Below are 21,410 nucleotides of genomic sequence, written 5' to 3'. Positions count from 1 at the left end.
GCTGTGTCAGGGCAGGCTCAGGTTGGATCTCAGCCAAAGGTTCTTCCCCCAGAGGCTGGTTGGGCACTGCCCAGGCTCCCCAGGGCAGTGGGCACAGCCCCAAGGCTGCCAGAGCTCCAGGAGGGTTTGGATGATCCTCTGGGGCACAGGGGGTGACTCTTGGGCCTGTGCAGAGCTGAGGGTTGGACTTGATGGTTCTTGTGGGTCCCTTCCAGCTCAGCACATTCTGGGATTCTGTGAAGACATAGGGATCTGCATGACTGGCAGAAGCACCGAAATCCTGTGCCCTGTTTTGCTCATCTGAAACCCTCCTGGGAACAGACAGCTTGTGTGTGATACCAGCTCTGCTTTGGGGGATCATTTCCCAGCCCCTTGCCAAGGGATCCAGTTGCTGAACACGGTGTCCATGTCCTGCTTTCTGCTGGCAGGGCTTGGAACACCCCAGCCTGAACTAATGCCTCTCCTCCCTCCACATTGTTGCTACCAGCATTGAGGGCTGATGAAAGGAACAGTCATTTTTAAAACAAGTAATTTTTATGCCTTTTCTATAAGAAAATGAAGACAGTGGCATTTCACTGCACCCACCTGCTCCTTCCCAGGGAAAGACCAGTCTGGGGGTACTTCCTGGCACTGCTGGGATTCTGCCAGGATGGGGAATCCACTCCCCCAGCACAGTGGGTTGGGAAGAGCCTCCCCTTCTGACAAGCCCAAACCCATCTCTGCGCCCTGGGAAGGCAAAGTGTTAACTCTGTGTTGACTTGAAGTTTCCATTTCTCAATTAAAAACCGATTCCTAATATTCAATAAACGGCAGTTTTAATTTCTTCTTCATACATGATCTTAAAATGAGATTTTTAATTTTTTTATTTATTCCATAAACAATATAACAAAACTCAGCAAGTTAACAATATGACGTTTTCACCATACAGAGTCAGTCACAAATATTTAAAACCTTTGCAACAAGAACAACAAAACCCAAAATATTACAAGAATAATTTACAAGAGGATCTATAAAACAGCAAAGCGCTCACAAATTTTCCAGTTTCCTTTACACAATATCACTACACTCTTTCACAACATTTCTTTTTATTACAAAATTCCCAACAAAAGTTTAATTTTTTTCTTTGTATTTTGGTTTTTAAAACCAGAAACTTTTAAGTATACATCCTTTTATTAACACCCGAAGGTGCAAAAAAAGGGAAACCTCACACATACAAACACTTCACAGCACTTTTCTAAGAAAAATATACACTTACAAAATATTTTACAAATTGGCACACTTAAAAATATACAAGATTTTGTAGGCGTCTTAGAGTGATCCTTAAGAATTATACTTCAATTGACTCTACAGAATATTTATAAAGCTTATTCTAAAAGAAAAAAGGCAAATCATTTCCAAACATGTTAAAATTGCAGTGTAAAATGTGGAACAGAAATGGATATGTTACATTCATAAAAAGGGCCATTTGATAGTTCTTAAATGCTCAAGGGGGGGGATAAAAGTTTTCTTTAGCACCATAAAACAGGAGCAACTTCCTAACGAGGTGCCTCTAGTTCTATGGAAGGGACTCAAGGAGCAGTACATTCACATCTCTGGAGGCAGCAGTCGAGGCGCCTGGCCGGCGCCGGGGCAGCGGAACAGAGCAGCTCCTTGGATTTCTACCCTGCTTCCCACCGGGAGTAAGAGACAAAAGGAGTTTCACCGGTACCTTGGTTTCTTTTTTGTGTGTGTGTGGTTTAGTCTAGGTTTAAGTCTTCCCTTTGTGCTTTTGAAGTGGACGTCTGTCTGTCTAGCTAGCGAAGGGTAGTGAAAAGACCAATTTGATTTCTTGTTTCCTTTTGCACCAAGTGTTTAAAGGCTCAGTAAACGTGTCTGGCAACCCAAGCATCCTGCGAGATGGAGGGAATCCTCCTGCTTCACATCCCAATTCCCTTAGATGGCTGTTACTCCACTGTCATTAGTGTCACTTGTTTACCTGAGAAACAGATTTGAAAAGCCTTGCTTCTACCACAGACATTGTACTTTGTTTATTTTATATATTTTTCTTTTTTTTTTTTTTTTGCATTATTTCACACGCTGAAGAGCTAAAGAGGCACATTCTCAGACAGATGTCAGCGGCTTGAACCTGCAACCTCCACTGGGCCCCCTGGGAGCTGCACAGGCAAATCCAACACATCGAGTTGAGGAAAGACCGAGGGCCTGATCCTGCGCCAACCGAAGTCCACGCACCTGAATCTCTTCTCACCTACACTGACTTCAAGGGAGTTTTTCTTGGGATTTGACATCACCAGCCATCCAGGAAAGCACTTGTGGAGCCGGAGCCCTGGGAGCAAGCTCCCACCTAAGTGCTTTGCTAGACTGGGAGCTTAGGGAAAGAATGTGGTCCAGCAGGTAAAGGATGACGATGCTTCAAACATCTTTATTTTGGTTCATGGTTCATTTGAGCCATAATGCCAAAAAATTAACAGCAATCCTGACTTTTTAAAAGAGCAAACAGAGCAACAGTGGTTTCTCAAAGCAACCACGGCCAGGCTGAGCCAGCCCTGGCTTTTCCTTTCTGAGCAGTCAGATGGCACAGTGTGGATGGGACAGCCCTGTGGCTGCCCCTGCCCTCCTTCTCCTCCTCCTCCTTGTCCTCCTCCCAAAATGCCTGGCTACCTCTGGTCTGCAAGTCATTATTCTCAAGACATTTTTCAAAAACATCCACCCTCTTATGCTTAGAAAAAGAAAAGCAAGATGTAAACCTGGTAAGATTATTTTTTAAAATAAAAACCCAATAGGTTTTTATTGGATCCCCATCAGTGATATTTTTCTATTTACAAAACCTCTCTATGCAAGTGTGTCCAGCAAATGATGGCTGTGGGGTGGGCTGGCTCCTGTTCAGCTGCTGCAGGGTTTTGTTCTGCAGGACATCTCTGCCCGCACAGAGAATGGATCCTTTCCCAGACCCCAGGAGAGCCACACCCCGTGGGACAGGGGGGAGTACCACCTTCCCCTGCTCTCAGGCAGCTCCTGCTCCAGCTCCGAGGTGGGCAAGAGCCAAGGGCTCAAGCTGTGCTGCCCTGTGTTGTTCTCCTCTTGGACAGACTTTATGACCATGCTTTGGAAGCAGATGGTTTCTGTTTTTTAATGTCACTGCCAATTTTAAGCCCCCCAAACCCAGGAGAGCAGCACTGCCCACACCAGGCTTGGTGGGACACATCGGAGTAGAAGTGGGATGAGATAAAGTAGAAAAGATGCTGCAGAATAAACATCTTTTGTGTGGCTTGGCTTTGTTGCCCCAGCCAGGAGCCCAACTTGAAGGTGTGAGAAGGATGGAAGTTTCACTGGGAGCAGGCAAGAGGATGGGCTGAGAGGGGAGCCAGTGCAGGCAGGCACAGGGAGCCCTGGGGCGTGGGGGTGGTGGGCAGGGATGGATGGGACCCACCTCCCAGTCCTGCCCCAGCTGTGAGCTGCGCCACGAGAAACAAAAATGCACCAAGAAAGGCAAATGGAAAATAAGAGCCTGTACAGTAAGGGACAAGGCAAAGGTGGGGAGTGATGAAAACCTTGAGGTAGCGATAGGCAGGTGGTGATGAATTCTAGGAAAACACACTTCCAGCTCTTCGAGGAGTTAGTCAATAGGATCCCCTGGGAAACTGCCCTCAGGGACAAGGGAACAGAACAGAGCTGGTAGATCTTTCAGGATGTTTTCCATAGAGCACAAGGGCTCTCAATCCCCAGGTGTAAGAAATTGGGCAAGGAAGGCAAGAGACTGGCATGGCTGAGTCAGGACCTGCTGGTCCCAACTGAAGGGCAAGAGGAAATGCACAGGCAGTGGGAGCAGGGACAGGTATCCTGGGAAGAGTATTGGGATGCTTCCAGGTCGTGTAGGGATGGGGTGTGGAAGGCCAAGGTGCGGATGGAGCTGAACTTGGCATGAGATGTAAAGAATAACAGGAAGGGCTTCTACAGACTGAAAAGGAAGGGTCAAAGAAGGTGTAACGTGACTGGCAAACGGGTACCAATAGATGAGAAGGCTGAGGCAACCTCTCTTTCCACCACCCTTGAGTGGATGAACCACAGGACAGGGACTGCAAGAGCAAAGTCCCTCTCATTGTGAGAGAAGATCAAGTTTGTGATGACCTGAGGAACCTGAACGTACATAAGTCTATGGAACCTGATGAGGTGCATCCCACAGTCCCGAGGCAACTGGCTGATGTAGCTGCCAAGTAGCTCTCCATGGTATCTAAAAAGTCATGACAGGTGAAGTCGTGGAGAAAGGGAAAAGCAAAACATCGCACCCATTCTGAGCAAGTATAAAAAGTAGGACCCTGGGAACGACCAACCTGTCAGCCTCACCTCTGTGTCTGGGAGGATCCTGGAACAGACCCTCCCAGAGGCTCCTGGAGGACAAGGAGGTGATCTGGGACATCCTGTACAGCTTCACCACAGGCAAGTCCTGCCTGTCCAACCCAGTGGCCTTCTCTGATAGGGGTGACTCCATCAGTGGACAAGGGAAGTGCTACAGATGTCATTTATTTGGACTTCTGTAAGGCCTTTAAACAGTCTCCCACAGCACCCTTCTTTCTAAACTGGAGAGAGATGAGTTTGATGGATGGACTGTTCAGAAGATGAGGAATTGGTTGGATGATCACATCTCAACAGCTCAATGTCCAATGGATATTAGTGACCAGTGGTGTCCCTCAGGGGTCCATACTGGGACCAGTACTGTTCAGGATCTTCACCAATGATGCAGACAGTGGGAACGAGTGTTCAGCAAGTGTGCAGATGACACCAAGCTGAGCAAGTGTGGTTGACACACCTGAGGGACAGAGTGACAACCAGAGGAACCTGACCAAGCTCGAGAAGGGGGCCCATGGGAAACTCACGAGGTTCAAGACGGCCAAATAAGAGGTGCTGCAGCGGGGATGGGGCAATCCCTGGGATCCACACAGGCTGGGGGATGAAGGGATTGAGAGCAGCCCTGCCGAGAAGGACCTGAGAAAGAAATTTTTTATGAAGGTGGTGAAACACTGGCACAGGTTGCCCAGAGAAGCTGTGACTGCCAGAGATGGCCCTGGGAGCATTCAAGGTCAGTCACACAGAGCTCTGAGGAACCTGGTCTAGTCAAAGATGTCCCTGTTCATTACAGGGGGGTTGGACTAAATGACCTTTAAAGGACCCTTTCAACCCAAATATCCCACAAAGATCAAAAGGGAAGAGGGTAAATGGTTGGCTCAGGACAATTTCCAAATTTTGAGGTCAAGTAGCAGAGGATGACTTCGTCAAACCCCGGGAAGGGCCAGTGCCACACCATGAGGGACCCAGGCTGTTTAACAGAGATTTTTGGGGTGGAGATGGGATGACCACCAAAGATGGCAGTGAAATCAGGTGGCAGGAATAAAAGAGAGAGCAACAAGGCAGCTGGTATTTGTGACTACCATCGTCCTTAAACACCGAGCTGGTTTTTCATGGATCACCGAGAAATATAAAATAGTCGATATGTTTTATGCCTGATCTTCATGCCCTATTGCACACTTCTCAAATGCAATAAATATTGCTATCCAGTCCTGTACAAGGTGTTTTATTACAAGTCCCATATTCATAACATTAAGCATAACAAGCATAGTGCAGGCCAGGTGAAATGTGCTTTCAAATGGTGGGTTTGGGTGAAAAAGAAGGTCTGTGCCACATCTCAGCCCTGGACTTGACCTGTCTCCATAAAAGCAGCAGCCAGAACATCTCAAAGAAGGGAGCTGCCAGCCCCTCATCCTGCAGCACGTGGGACGAACGCTGAAAAAAAGGGATGTGCCAACACCACAGCAGTGGCTGGAGCTTGTAGTATCTGATGAGCCTACGAATAGAAAAGAGCTGCTGGGGAAGTGGGGAGAGCATGATGGCTGCAGGCAAGCCCAGCACCCAGGGATGGAGCCCTACCTCAGCTCTTGTCTCCAAAATAAATCCTGAGCATCTTCTGGATCTCCCTCCTGAAGCCAGAGCTGGGGTAGGACACTGCACCCTGTGAGATACCCAGGGACCACTCTCATCCAGAGCAACTCACTCCAGGCAAAGCCAGCATTTATTCCAGCAAAAATGAACTTAAAGGATGGGGCTTCTAAATACTATTTTTTTCAGAGTTCTTTCTTTCATCTGTTAAATAAAGCGCAACACAACTGCCGAGCTGTTCTCTTTGGGATCACAGAGCTGAGCCTCAGCTACACCTCAAGACCTGCAAGCGCTGGAAACATTTTGATTCAAAACAACACTCTGCATCTCCACTTTGATTACGAGTGCTCGCTCTGGTTTTTTTGCTAAACTAACTTCAACCAATTCTGCTGCTTTGCCTTGCACGTGGGCGGAAACAAACCTCCTAGTAAGGAAACCTGAGCCTAGTCCTGCTCTCGTGGGACACCATCTCTGCTTGCAACCACATCGGCAACATGATCTGTCCCACTGCTTTACTGAGGCTCCTCTTCCTCATCAGTTTTCTATTGCATATCATGTCCAAGCCTCGCATCCCTCTGCTCCCAATCGCTCCCAGTTCGCAGGGCTCTTGCATATCAAGGTTTTTCGTAAGAAATCAGCAGCAAAACTCACAGGCTCTCAGTTGCACAAGGAAAATAGATATTGGTTGGGTTCGTTATTCTCATGGAGGGCGAGGGTGTGGTGAGTAGGGTTACAAATAAGGCCTTTTGAGAATACATTTAGCATTCAATACTTAACGCTGTCTTAATAAAGTCCAGTCATGGATGATCTGGCCCTGATTGGTGAGATCACAAATAGCTCCGTTGTTTTTTTTTTTTGATGAACTGAGTCAAAGAAAAGGTTAGGAGTTGTATTTAAAATGAATTACTTTGCTTTTGAAAGTTCAAACTATATTGGCATCGCAAGGTTAGACACTGAGGAAACACCAAAGCTATGATGGGAGAGCGCTTCTGACAGGCTCTGCATCGAAAATGTTTAAGAAACTACTCAAAGGAAAAGTAAATAGCAATCAATGTATGAAATGTATTAGTTCTGTTTTTATACCTATTTTAGAGTTTATCCCAGGTTCTTATAAAATATATAAAACTGAGATACAAAGAATTAGCAATGTAACTTTGCATTTCAAATGATCTTCAGCTACAGGTTTTGCTTTAAGAAAACAGATACTTGAAAAGCAGCTGTTCTGTAGTCTCTAGATGCAGACACTTGAGTTCCTGGCAAACTTACCGTCAGTGGTTTTCTGAACTCCTCCACCATTGCAACTCTCTCCTAGAATTAAACTCAACATTTCACTATTAAGTTTATCCGCTTGTGGTTTCAAAGAGAGGATGTTACCATTTCCCAGCATCGGTTTCAAAGTTCCTTTTTCCTCCCCCCCCCCTTTTTTTTTATTTTTTTCCTTTTTTTTTTTTTTTTTTCCCTTTATGAGCTTTAAACCACAGGGTGAATCCATGAAATGAGGTAAGTAAATTTGGCACACTTTTAGTCATGTCCATAAAACTTTTGGTAAGTTGTATCAGTGAACAAGATCGTTTTCATCGTGAGTTACAGGTGCTTTCAAAGGGGGGTGGTTAGTACTTAACAACTGGAATGTTTCTAGTAAAACCAAAAGGCATAGCTGCAGAAAACACTCACAACCCAATGTTGATAGAGAAGTAAAAATATATACAATACAGTCACTTGTTCATAGTTTGGCACAATTTTTTGTTGTTGTGGGTAATAGTGCATAAACTACTGTACAACAGTATGACTTTTAAAACAGTCTTTCACAGAGAATACCAGATTAGGTTTGCTTTCAAAGAATAAAATTCCCACAATTTCAAACTCTTCATTTCAGCACTTACATTTCAACAGACCACAAGGCAGATTTCAAAAAGGAACCGACGGGAAAAAAAACAAACCCAACTGAAAAAGAAATGGTAAGAAAAGAACCAAACATCAACCGTCTTTCTAGAAAAGGGAGTCTCTTCTTCAAATACAGGAAAACCCAAAAATGTTGTTTCTGCTTTAAGAAGAATGGAGTCTGATTCCCTGCAGGAAAAAATCAAACATTTGATGCCATCTTAGTTAGCTCGTCTGGAGTCACCACGACGGAGCGAACGCGCTAAAGGCGGGCGGGTAGAGAAGATGCAGCTTTAGATGATGCAGGTTAGGAGATACAACAGCAGAGGGGGCCAGAAAGCACTCAAAAATTGCCACGTGAAGCTCAATTAGGAACAAGTTCTCATTTGCAAAGTAAAGAGCCTTTAAGTTTCGAGATCTTGGCTTTTGGATGCAGAACCTCTTTTTTTTTTTTTTTTGGTTTTTTTTTTTCAAAAATTTTCAAAAAAAAAAAAAAAAGTCTTTCCTTGTCAAAATCATTAAAAAGAGCGTGTAATCATGTTTTTTTTTTTTGTTTTTGTTTTTCCCCAATAAATAAGTAATTAAGAACTGAAGAAGCCAAACAGCAGAAAAGAGTAGCCTTGTTAGTTTTTTTAACCCCAGCCAAGCCAGAAAATTGGTCATTCTTTTAGGTAGCTTGCAAGTCATAAGTATTTTCATGCATTTAAAAATAATAATAAAAAACCAACCAAACAAACAAAAAAAAGAAACCAACCCCAAAACCAAAACCAACCAAAACTGTAAAAGGGGAATGTCTTTTTTTTTTTTTTCATGCAACTTTTGCTTTCAGGAAGGAAAAACTGAGGAACAGCGGGCCTAGCAGGTGGGAGGGAGGTTAGGGGCATTCCAGCCAGTTTGGTGCAGCATTACCTCAGTTTCTCAAAAGCAGCTGTCACGGGTGGGTCCTTGTGGGGCTGTTCGCGGTCCGTCCGCTTGATTTTACAGTTCTCATCCCGCAGTGATTTCGAACTGGATTTATGACGGTAGAGTTTTTTATGGGTAGGTCCATTATTGCCTAAAGTGCTCAGGTTACTATAGTTTTTATCAAAAAAGGGAGCGTGAATGTCCGTGGTGAACCCGGTCGAGCAGTTGGGGCGACTGGGGTCGCAGGTTGCGGCTTTGCTGTTTTTACTTGAGCCCTTGTTGTTTGACTTGTGGTTCTTCGCCGCCCCTGGCGAGCCACCGTTCGCCTTCTTCTTCGACTCTTGGGAAGTCCCTGCCAAAATTTTAAGAGTTTTCAGTTTCAGACTGTTGGACTCTGGTGACCGGAATATGTCTGGAACACTGTTGTGGCTGACAGGCCCCCACAAGGGCTCGATGGAGGCCATCATAAACCTCTGGACATCAGCCATTCCCGATGCGATGTTGGACAGGATGTTGGAAGGTTCCTCAAACTCCCTCTGATCGTCATCCAGGAGGCTGGTGGCATTGCCCAGGCTGGGTTCTGACCAGCCCGTGCCCCCCTCTTTTCCCAGTGCCCACTCTCCGGAGAGCCCGTTGTGCTTGCCCAGCTTCACCCCGGCTGGGCCGCAGTGCTGAGTGCCCTCAACCAGGCCCTTGGTGGCCGTGGCCACCGTGCTCAGCTGAGGGACTGCCCTGCCACCAACAGCCGGAACCTTCTCACCGTTGACTCCCACTGCATTTTTCCCTTTCCTGGTGGATTTGGGTGCCTGCCTGGAGTTCTTTCCTTGCGGCTTATCGGTTCCTTTGTTGGTTTTGGGCGATTTTTTTCGGGTGGCTTTCTGGGAAGAGCTTTGGTTTGTACCCACATTCTTGCTGGATGAACTTTTCCTCTTCGATTTTGACACTTTGCTATTGGTGCTAATTTGACCAGATGGCTCATTAAATGTTGACAAGCATGGACTCTTTTCGAGAAGGCTGACAGAATCTTCATCGTTGAACATATGGAACTGGAACTGGTGATTATTTAAAGCAAACCCATTATCTGCCTGATCCTCGGTCTGTAGGACTCCACAGTTCCACTTGACCTTCTCGGAGCTGTTGAGGGCAGCCTGGGGGCTCTCCTGAAAGCCCTTCAGGGTGCCCAGAGGCTTGGCATCGGAGCCAGCTATCTGTGGGGACAGGTTGGGAGTGTCTGGAGGGGACATCTCCGAAAGTGACGACTGGCGGAACCTATCAGGCGTGAAGTTGGAAATGTCTAAAAGGTCCGTGGACTCCTTCAAAGGGGTGATTTCATCTATGCTCTGCTGGATCACTAACTTGGGACTGCAGTGGGCCAAGAAATCATCATTAATATCATCCTCGCCGTCCTTTTCACAAGACTTTAAACTTAAAGAACTGTAATTACTAGAACTAACTGACAATGAACCCACTGAATCAAAACTAATGAGCCTGCCATCATCTGTACTTAGTGTACCTCGTTGGAAATGAAAGCGCCCCTCTCCATTATTAAAATGACATGACTGATAAGAATCATCAGACTGCACTTGTTGGCTATCCGGCATGTAATTTTTTTGGTATAGCAATTTGCCGCTATTCAGATTGACTTGAGTGTATCCAGAGGCAGGGAGCCCGTCTGTGCCTGGGGTGCCGCCGCCGCCGAACTCGCCCGGCAGCCCGGCTGCCTCCGGCAGGTCGCCGGGGAAGTCCTGGCGGTCACTGCCGGCCTTGGCCGGCCACAGGCTGCCGAAGCTGCTCTGCTCCATCTCCAAGTGGCCGGGCGACTGCTGTAGCTCCGACTCAGAGGGCGGGGAGAGCACACAGCTCTGTGCCGGCTGCAGGGCCGGGAAGGGCTTCTCTGGCCGGACGATGCTGGGGAGCGGGTGCTGCGGCTGCTCGGAGGGGTGCTGGGCGAAGTATGGGATACCCGTGTTGCTCGACAAATCTGAAGCATCTAACAACGTCTGCAGATACCCTCCAGGGATCAGGGGTACATTGGTGGTGATATTAGCAGATGGCAGAGGCTTGTCTGAAGAGGAGGTGGATGGTAGGAAAGGAGAATTTTTAGCAACCTTATCCTCGTGGCACTCCGGGAGATGGGAGCTGTCTGAAGCACAGGGACTCTTTTCGTCCTTCAGACGTGCTGCAGGGCCCTGGTTTTCCAGTGCTGGGGAGTCCTCAACTGTACTGGTAGCAGCTTTGATCTTCTTGCACTTCAACCTGGCCTCGCTTTTGAATTTGATCCTGCGGAGCACTTTCCTTTCCGTCCCCTTGTGCTCCCGTTCCTGCGATTTGCATTTCACGGCGGCGATGCCCGTGATGTCGTGGACGTGTAATCCGTTGGCACAGCTGGGGGTGGCGATGGCTAACGCCGGCAGCCCTTTCAGGCCCACGTCCTCCTTACTGCTGCAAGGCTGCTTGTGATCAGAGGAGCAAGAGCCCAGCTTGTTCACTGACTGCTCGATGGCTTTAATTCTTTGAATCCGGTGCCTGTTTGCTAGCTTGCATTTTCGCTTCCGTGGGTGAGGGAGGAACGAAGCATCTGAGCCGTTAAGATAGAAATTCTGCTTGTGGTAGAGAGACGATCTGAGCAAATCCAGCCGGCTCTGCTGCCTCTCCTGCCAGAAGCCCTTCAGTGGGGCCAGCTTCTTGTATTTGCTGAGCAGCTCCTCGTTCAGAGTAACAGTTGTCTCATTGGCATCCACTTTGCTGAGCTTCACCAGCATATGCTTCTCCCCTTTAAACCTGTTAATGATGATGTACTTGATGATCACGGGGGGCTCTTTGCGAGAGACTTTTCGCCGTTTCTTGGGGCACCACTCGTCATCGTCCTCCTCCTTGGGCCCGTCCGGGAGCCACTCCTTCTTGTCCAGGATCTTCTCGTTCTCAATGGAGTCCACATCATACAGGTAGTCGTCGCTGTACCGCACTTTCCTCTTTGCCCGCAACCCGTAGTTCTGCTGGATGAAGGAGCCAGAGTGGTCCCGGGCCAGGTACCGGCTGCAGTCCTTGATGTCCCGCAGCACGTCATAGGAGGACTCCGTGCAAGTGCTGTCATCACTGAACTCCCCGGAGTCCTCCGTGGAATTCACCGAGTCCAAGAAGTGGCTCCTCTTGGAGCCCACGTACTGCACCATCTCTGTGCTGTTGCAAGATTTATTTAAGGCAGCTTTCTCCTCCTCCTCACCATCCTCTTCCTCGCCATCCTCCTCCTCCTCCCCCCAGATGATGCCTTCCTCAGATTTGAATTGAGAGGGGTCAGTGGCACCGCTGGGCCCCCTTTTCAGGGTGCTCCTGCTGTCCCTTTTGGTGCAGTTGCTGAACACGCTGGGAAAGAAGTTGAACTGGGCATCCTCCTGTAGGGTGGTGGTCTTCTCCCGCACGTTGTCCTGGAAAGATTCGTATCTAATCTTTAGGGAGCAGACATCACTTCCCAAGGTGGAATCATCATCGTCGAACATGTAATTATCCACGTCTTCCTCAGAAAACAGATTCACAGAAAGCTCATTTTTGGAGCAGAGGTCAAGCAGCTCAATTTTACTTTCACTAATGAAAGATTCAAAATAGCCCCATTCCTGGTTGGGATTTGTTAGTAAAGGTTCCTCACCATTGCATTTGTCTAATAGTAATCCCTCGTAATAATTTTTCTGAGTGGGGTCCTCTGAATCACTGTCAGATTTTTCTGCATCTCTTTTGTCCGCTGCCCTCGATTTATGCATAGGGAAGCTTAAAAGCTGGTCTGAAAGCAGTTGATCCCCATATCTCATGGTTTCTCCTGTGCTCATGCAGTGAATCCCTATATCAGAGACTGAACAGGTGTCATAATCCCTATTTATATCCCCCACTTTCAAGCTTATTCCCGGTTCTGCATCAATGCCGTCCTTGGATTCAATAAAGCAGCCCAGACAGGTCCGGCTCGGCTGCATCAGGCAGTCTCCCGTCAGCGCCGACATTCCTCCGGGCTCCATCATGGTGAACGGAGCCTTCTCGCAGTCGCCCGGCAGCGACCAGGAGCTCATGCCCTTGGTCACGCAGGACGTGAGGGAGATGGCGTGGGCGGAGGAGTCATCCGAGGCGTGCTCGGGGACATCCGTGAGCCGCAGCGGCGACGGGGGGCTCAGCAGGCAGGGCTTCTTGGCCGGCGGGGCTCGGTGGCACGCGTGGCTTTCCCTCGGCGCCGCGGTCAGGGCTGGGAACGGCACCGCGGCCTCGGCAGCGCTGCAAGGCCTCTCATCGCCGCCCAGGGCGTGTGACTCTGGGGGGAATAAGGAAGAGGGAGGGAGGAAAGCAAGAGAAATAGAGAAGGGTTACTACCCTCGCAGGTCTGCTCGGGTTTGCCACCCCGCTCCCCTTCTCCCAGCATTTGGTGGTGACTTTTCCCGACTGCTCCTTTGGGAAGCAGCACATGCCCTTCCCACGAGCGTGCAGTCCTTCCCTCCTGGATCCAATTAACGTGGTGATGTGGATGGAAGGGAGAGGTAAACACGCTCCCCTCTGCAGCAGCTGGAAGAGGTACAAGAGTACGTTTGAAAAACCCAACCCATCCACTCTTCCCTCCTCGTATTCATACCGTTACCTGGATACTGCCTCTCAAACCTGACAAGGTTATTAAAAAACAAAACAAGCCTAATAAAAATGTTCCCATTAACATTGAAAAAAATTAACAGAAAAATAAGATTCTTAAAGAAACGAAGCATCCCCCCTGTGGTGCCTGAGCTTACACACACCTGAGCTGCACTTCTGCTCCAGAGACAGAAAGTTACAGCTGATTTTAAAAACCCAGCAGTCTTTTTGTCACTGTCCATGCCAAGGGAAGGCAGAAGATTACACAGAGTTTAAAGCAATTATTGTTAGAATTATTGTGAGTTATGCCATTCTTCCCTTATCTGTAAAAATGCCTTTCTAATAACGTAAGGATTTTTTTTAACCTAAGGATTTTTGTAGTTTTACCTCGTCGGGCTCTTTTATGGCAGAATAAAGTTATGAATGCACTTTTATCTGACTTCTGGTTCAACGGACGATATGACCCTTGAAATTTAAATACAACGTCTTTTCATCCACGAACACGCTCTGATATCTCTGTATTAAAAATATATATTCCAATGAGTGCATTCATCCCAGCCAGAGACCTGTGCCGACTCCGAGCCCAGGGCCTTTGTCATGGCTCATGTCTTTCCTTTTTGGTGGCTCCACTGAAGGCAGAGGCAGGAGAATGGAAGCAACGAGGCTTTCCAAGGAGGGACAAATGCTTTAAACCACAACCAGAGCACTAGGATGTGGCATTAAATGGGGTATCCAGAGGGATTTGGCTGCTGCAACCCCTCCACAAGTGCTTTTATTCCCAACTCAAAGGAAAGCAAGTCTCTTGAATCTTTGGCAGTCTGGGAAGGGAAGGTCTGTGTAGGCACATGTACCATGGCCATGATGGAAAACCCACCGAGCAGAGCAAGTGGGCAGGATGGAAAGGAACAGGATGTAATGGAAGGAGTGGGATTCCTGCCCGTGCCAAGTGTAAAACTTAGAGGAGATCAGGAACCCCCCAATCCCATCCCCAAAGCAGTTTTGTGCTGTGGGGGCCTTAGGGATGGACCCCACCAGTGAAGCCCAAACAAAGTACAAGCTGCAGCCAGAACCACACAGTGCTCTAAGGACTTTAAACCACTTTCCAAAGACTCCATAAATCCAACCAGAAGTGCAATGTAAGCATCTTCGACATGCACGACTTGTAAAAGACCAGCCGGGCTTGCTTGAAAAGGGTTAAAAAAAAAAAAAAAGAAAGAAAGAAAAAAGCTGATTTTTGAGTCCCTCCCACCAGTTTTCAGATGAGAAATGCAGAGGTGGTATCTTTTTCCTTAAGCACCAAAACAAATTAACCAGTGCAGTTCCACTTCAGAAGTAAAATAAAATAAAAACCAGCTTGGAGCTGACAGGAAGCATGGAAAATTTGAGGATAAAAGAAGAATGTCTGTGAATGCTGTAAGACTCAAAGAAGGGGGAGGCAGAAAGCTGAAATTCAATCTGGAATGCTGCAGTCAATAGTCAGAGCTGCTATTATATAAAATAAACTGTCTCTGGGTGTTTCTTTAGGTTTATACTTGTGTGAGTGAACTTAACTCTTGAAATACAAATGCCAAAACTTGATTTTCTAGGGCTCCGTATTGGCCTAAAGTCAGGCGTATGTTCAACTGATGCTCCAAAAGAGTACAGTTCACACGGAGAAAGCTGAGAGGCAAAAACACTCTTCCCAGTTTAACTCAACATCCACCCAAAAGCACATGGGCAAGGGGAGGTGGTGGCACCAGAGTGCTGGCTCACTGCTTTGGATTCAGCAGCAACTCCTACACACCAAGGTTTAAACTGGAAGTTTAAACTGACAGAGGGGAGGTTTAGATGGGATACTGGGAAGGATTTCCTGGCTGTGAGGGTGGGGAGGCCCTGGCATAGGCTGCCCTGAGAAGCTGTGGCTGCCCCATCCCTGGAAGTGTCCAAGGTCAAGTTGGATGAGACTTGGAACAACCTGGGATAGTGGGAGGTGTCCCTGCCCATGGCAGGGAGTGGGACTGGATGGGCTTTAGGGTCCCTTCCAACCCAAACTGTTCTATGATTCTATGTCTAATTAAAGCACTTTTTAAGCCCTGTTTAGTTGAATACCATGGATGTGGTATCAGGTTCTAGAAATCATCCCTCCTTACTGAGCAGGGAAGCACTGATTTTACTTCCATGGGATCAGACAAGGAGATCATGGCTAGAAAATCCCCTTGCAGCTTCAGCAGCTCCAGCAGCTCCAGCAGCTGTGGATTTACTGTGTGTAGTCAGGAAAGAGACAGAAATCTCCCAAATTATACCACCAGCACGTACTGCAGGGTCCCTACGGACACCTGTGTGTGTGGAGTTGCTCCAGGTTTTTGGTAATGGACAAGAACAACATTTGACTCCACATACCTTGTTTGAAGCTGAAGGACCTGAACATACAATGTGTCAGACGACCCTTGATATCTAACAGGATCAAATTTATATATAAATAAATATACATCTCAAGATTTATAGGCCAATAGAAAATGTAAAAAGCCATGAAATTAAGCAGAAAACATGCTTGGAGAGTGAAAATGTCAGGCTCTGCCTCCCCTCTGCATTTACTGTGGCCAGTGACTACAGTCCACATGACCTGAGAAACTGCTCAGAGGCGCATTTATTTCAATCAGGGTTTCAGACAGCTGAGCACTGTTACTTCTGATTAGTTATTTTGAAAGCAAGTCTGGAATCGATGGAATAGATACAAAGTTGGGCATTTTGGGCAGGCTGCTGGAAGGGGCTGATCCTTCCTCTCCAAAGCCAGTGGCAGCTGGAATGACTTGGTGGCTCCCAGTGGCACCAGTGTGGCCAGTGGCACCAGCATGTGTGCAGAAGAGAGGTTATGGGAGCTCAAAAGTCAAGCTTGCCTTCCCATGGGAAACAAACCATCCTGGTTTGCTTCTTCTAACCAACCTGTAATTGGCCACAGCTTGTAGGGACTAAGTATCCTCCAGTTAAATTTTGCTAATATTGGGTAGTGGGTTCATAACTGCTGAGAGAGGGAAAGATTCCCAACATACAGAGGGGCTACACAGTCCTGGATGATTTTTTCCCCCTAAGAAACCAAACTAAACTCTCTAATTCAAACTGCATGTGCACAGAAGCATTTCCAGCCACATCCATGCACGGGTAAAAGCAGTACTTGTTAAGACCTAAAAAGGTGTAGATTCATGGCAGGAGTGACACTTGTGCAGAAAACACCCATTTACCTCACTGCTCCACATTGCAGAGATATCCACAAACTGCTAAAATTAAACACACAGAATGAATTAGGAAAATAAGTTGGCTTGCAAGTTGTCGCTGCTCCCTCATGTACCGTAATTAAGTTCCTTACCATTTTCTTTCACCCCATTAATCAGGATAGTTTCTTGGTCTTCTGAGGCACAATCCTGCTCTTGTTGGTCATCCATCAATTTAACCTCTTTCTGTTCACTCCATGCCCCACTGCATCTGGCCAACCTGCACATTTCCAGAAACATAACCACAGTCAGTGCAATTCCCAGGACTGGCTCAAGGAACCGTGAATAAAAAATAACAACAATAAACCACAATAAAACACCCCCACACCATCTCACATGCTGCCCCTACCCTTCTTAAGAGGACAAATCCGATTTATTTAGGCTCTTGGACTGTCACTTTCCACTCCAAAAGCCAAGTCCAATGTATTCCAGCAAAGTTAAAATGTTGTGTATCACCACTTCCTCCCCCAAAGTCCTTCCCTAGAAGGTGGGGCAGTGCTTGGCACCTCTGCAGCACCTGTCACATTGCCCGAAACCGCTTTGCAAAGGCACGTCAGCCCCGTCCAGCCAGGTGAGCTCGCCCATCTCCAGATGGATGAGTGGAGAGATGAAGAGAGGAGGACTCACCCCAGTTCATCAACAGCAACTCTGCACTGGAGTTGGAAGAGAAACACAGATACCCAAGTGACAACTGCTTGCCCTAGCTCTTAGCTACTGCTCTTCCAAGTGCTGCCAGCTATGAAAAACTCCCCCAAAAAAGCAGGTGTTGGGGAAATAATATTTCTAGTCTCTTCATCATGAGAGCTCCACCCTCAGAAGCCTCATTCCCCAGGCTCCTACAACTGCCTGCACTGTCCCCACAGGGTGAAGCTCCACCTCAAGTGAATTTCCACCAGTCAAGGCTGACTGGACTTAATGGGACTTCAGCAAAGCAATGAGATCAGGATCAAGCCCAGAATTGTCCCCGTCCTCCATTGAAGATCCGCCCACCTACTGAAACTCTGCCTGCAGAGAGGGAGCAGCTGTGCCAGAGTGATGTGTCTGAACCCTGGGCTCTGGTGGCACAGGACACTCATCAGTGCTCTGATAGACAGAATTTCACCTCTTTTACTACAAATTCAAGTCAAAATCTATTTTATTTTCTTCTGGTAACTCAAACTCAATTTTTTCTCTCTCACAGAACAGGTACAAGATTCAAGCACTGGTTTAGGTGTTTTTCTGGGTTTTGGTTTTGGGGTTTTTTTGAGTTGTTTTTTTTTAAATCAACATTTGTCAATGTCTGCTGTTCCCACAGTACTCACTGCCCTGGGGTTCAGCAGCCAAACTTCATTCATATTCAGATTTGCAGTGGAGTCCTCTTAATTAATGTGAAATCTTTACAACCGCCTTAGTAAGTGAAACCTTCACTGAACTTAAAGATGTTGTGACACCAAGAATAAGATAAGAATAACAAGCATCAGTAACTCCATTCCTTTACATATTTAGAGGAATATTTAACTAACCCTGACAGTTTTCCTTTGATGCAAATCCCCATTTCAAAGCCTTCCATGCCGGGCAGTTTGCTGTGGTAAGACCCCTCTCCCGCCAGCACCCGCCCCCTCCCCACACCCCAGCTCCCACCACGGCCAGTAAAGCTGCAGCATCACAGTCCTGTTGGAACAGGAGCAGCGCGAAAAGCCAGAGCACAGATCAGAGTTATCTCCATGCAGCTTGGAGGAGATTAATGTCTGAGTGTGAAAGCTGCTCTGCGTCTTCCAGTGACAGGCTACAGCTCCGTGCCTCCCTGATAATATCTCCTGCCTATTAAATGTATCCTAATTAATATAAATATTAATAAATTAAGTTTTTAAAATATCTATTAATGAAAATATTAATAAAATATCATAAGCCTCAGGAGAATCAGAGGGTTCTCAGGAGACCAGAGACCACAGGGACCAGTGTGGCTGCACGGGAAGGGGCTGGTTGCTGCCTGAGGTATCACAGAATGGTTTGGGTTGGAAGGGACCTTAAAGACCATCCTGTTTCACCCCTGCCATGGGCAGGGACACCTTCCACCAGCCCAGGTTGCTCCAAGCCCCGTCCAGCCTGGCCCTGGACTCTTCCAGGGATGGGGCAGCCACAGTTTCTCAGGGCAGCCTGTGCCAGGGCCTCCCCACTCTCACGGGGAAGAATTCCTTCCCAGTATCCCATCTAACCCTGCCCTCTGGCAGGGGGAAGCCATTCCCCCTTTTGCTGTCACTCTGTGTCCCTGTCCAAAGTTCCTCTCCAGTTTTCTTGGAGCCCCTTTAGGCCCTGGAAGAAGCCCTAAGGTCTCCCTGGAGTCATGCAAAGTAAAAGGGGAAAGGTCTTGCCATGAGAACAGCCTCAGTCCTAGAAAGGACATGGAGTATGATCACCATTTAAATATTTAATGAGATTTATATCCACAGTATATCCACGTGGCAACATTTCAAGTATCTAAATATATAATGCACATCAGGACACTATGGAATTTTTCCTCCCTGGTCAATGTTTAATCTCCAGGTTGAGGGGTAAAGGTTGATCCAGGGTTGCTGTGGAAAGGTTCATCTTGCAAGTCAAGTCTCTGTTTATCAGTATAATGAGCTGAGACCTGCAGCTCTAAGCCCAGAAGCATCACCATCCTCTCTGCTGACCCAATTTTTGCTGATTTTCCTGGTTTACACTGATTTGGTGTAAAATGCCACAGGTGGCCTGTTTTCACCCCATAACACCATCATAGCCATGTTACAGTAATGGCCTGCAGTGAATAAAACACAGGACAAAAGCAGGAACAATAATTCTCTAATACTGTAAATCTGTCACTTCCAGCACACAAAACATCTCCAGGGAGAAAGCAACAGCAACAACCCAAACCACCAGGGAGCTCCCCAAGGAAAGTCCCAAGCATCTGAAAGAATAAGATGGTGCCATCCTATTCCTGCAGGGATTTCCACCAGGGGAGGAGGAAGCAGGGTCCCACACATGGTTTCCATGCCTCTGCCTGCTCCTCTCTTGCTCTTTCAGTCCGTGGGGTCGGTGGTCTGACTGGTTTGCAAACAGGTCCATGAGGAAGGCATCTGCCTTTCCTTGGTTCTGATGGATACTCAAGGGCCAACCTTCAGGGAGAGACCAGGGCTCACCTGGGCAACAGACAGAGGGGGCAAGCAAGGCAGCCAAGCAAACAGAGGCACAAAAAAAGAAAGTTTACAGACTTTTAATCTTGTGGTATTATTATTTTTTGGGATGGGTGTGCACAAGGGGGAGGGAAGCGCATGAGGGATGTTTCTGGTGGATGAGATCCAAAGGCTGGAGTAGACAATGGAGACAATGAAATGTAAGAACAAAGGGGATGTGCTTGTGGACAACTATTTTCCTCGACTCAGAGAGCAGAGCTGAGCTCCAGAAACAAGATGGAAAGAACTGAGACGGGTCCAGACAGGGCATCTTCACGTATGGTCAGACAGACATGAAGTGTGAATGAGACAATCTGAGTTTTCAAAGACCTGCTGAATAAGGGCACCTTTGGGAGCAGTGAGACCATGGAAGGTGAGATCCCAAGAGGGACGGGGAGAAACAGCAGCGACTGGGAAAGAAAAGCTGACAAAGGGGCTTGACGTGATGCAGAACAAGAACAGAAGGCTGGGGATAACAAAGAGGAGGAGAACAGCTGGGTCCCTGGGAAATAAAACTAAACCAGGAGAGGTCTGGGGGATAAAGGTGATGGGCAGAGAATACACTGGGTAGCAGGAGAGCACAGAACACAGAGTCATCTGCAGACTGAAGTATAAAAGGGAGAGAATATGTATTTCAGACAGTGTCAGGCCACTGAAGAGAGGCACGGCTGGGTCACGCTGCTATGAAGTGCTGGCAGGAGGAAAATCAGTCACCAGCTTGAAGTTTATGCACTTGACTGGAGTTAGAGTGGATGGAGGAAGAGGATGGCGGGCAGAAGGCGATGGTCAAAGACGTGGAGTCAGATGAACTCCAGGTCTCTGGAGGAGGAGGAGACAGGAGCACAGCAGGGCTGGCTGTGCTTCAAGGACAGGCACAGTGGGTTCAGTCGTAGGGAAGAATTCAGAAGGACTTTTGTTGATTGCACCACGTAGTTCAGGGCATTGGTCTGCTAAGATCACAGCTGGCACGACAGAGAAGGCACTGGCTAAGAAAGGAGATCAAAGGGAAGAAGTCACAGAAAGTAAACAGTGGAGCTAAACAACAATCCAAATAGTTTTAAGCACAAGACGAACAAATTAAGGGACAGAAGGACGGGACTGCCCGTGACAGCAATATCCAGGGCTTGGTGACCTGGAGAAATCCCTTTCAGTCCCATGACTCAAGTCAGACTGCAAGTGCCTCAAAAAACCTGCATCACAACTGAGAAAATTCTCCATTCCTCATGATTCCTGTCAATTTTCCCACTGCTTGTGCTAACAGGGCTGCACAAAGGCTGCTAGTGACCAGGCCATGTGCACACCTCTGGAAAAAACACAAACACGGCACCAAAACAGACCCTCTGCTGTGAACCTCCTGCTGCCTCCGAGCAGGTGTCCTTCAGCCCAGGCGGCCAAGAAACCCAAAGCATGTTTTTGTTCTGTTTTAGAACTCCACATGATCCTCGAGAAGGTTTACGGGTGTTGGTGTTGCTGGAGTGGAGGCAGACGTGGTTGGAGATTAAAAGGCAATGTCCCAGCTGAGGCCCCAATAGCTCCCACTGCTCCCAACATACAGCAATATCCTGGTGGAACTTCCCTTCATCAGTACCTTGGAGTAAAACCAGATTATTTCTTGTTCTAGAAATTCATAGAATCATAAAATTTCAGAGTTGGAAGGAACCTCAAAGATCATTTTCTT

General features: G+C 47.4%; 1 protein-coding gene across 3 annotated transcripts in view; it reads right to left on the bottom strand.

Moving 5' to 3' along the window:
* Positions 1 to 839: 839 nt before the first annotated feature.
* The window catches only part of NEXMIF (neurite extension and migration factor), a 172,460-nt gene continuing 151,889 nt past the window's right edge, over positions 840 to 21,410 (bottom strand). For 2 of the 3 annotated variants that reach the window (XM_027662395.1, XM_027662396.1), the window contains exons 3-4: positions 16,655 to 16,779; positions 8,347 to 13,003 (exon numbers count right to left, since the gene is read on the bottom strand). In XM_027662395.1, coding sequence (XP_027518196.1) covers positions 8,715 to 13,003; positions 16,655 to 16,730 — 4,365 coding nt within the window. In that variant the 5' untranslated portion in view covers positions 16,731 to 16,779 and the 3' untranslated portion in view covers positions 8,347 to 8,714. Of the gene's footprint in view, positions 7,999 to 8,346; positions 13,004 to 16,654; positions 16,780 to 21,410 lie in introns of those variants that run through there. The other variant, XM_027662397.1, reaches the window with a different exon arrangement.

The sequence above is a fragment of the Corapipo altera genome, unplaced genomic scaffold (assembly GCF_003945725.1).
Source record: "Corapipo altera isolate COAL_440 unplaced genomic scaffold, ASM394572v1 326, whole genome shotgun sequence".
Taxonomy (NCBI): Eukaryota; Metazoa; Chordata; class Aves; order Passeriformes; family Pipridae; genus Corapipo; species Corapipo altera.
The sequence above is the reverse complement of the archived record's forward strand: the minus strand, read 5'-3'. Positions and strand labels throughout refer to the sequence as shown.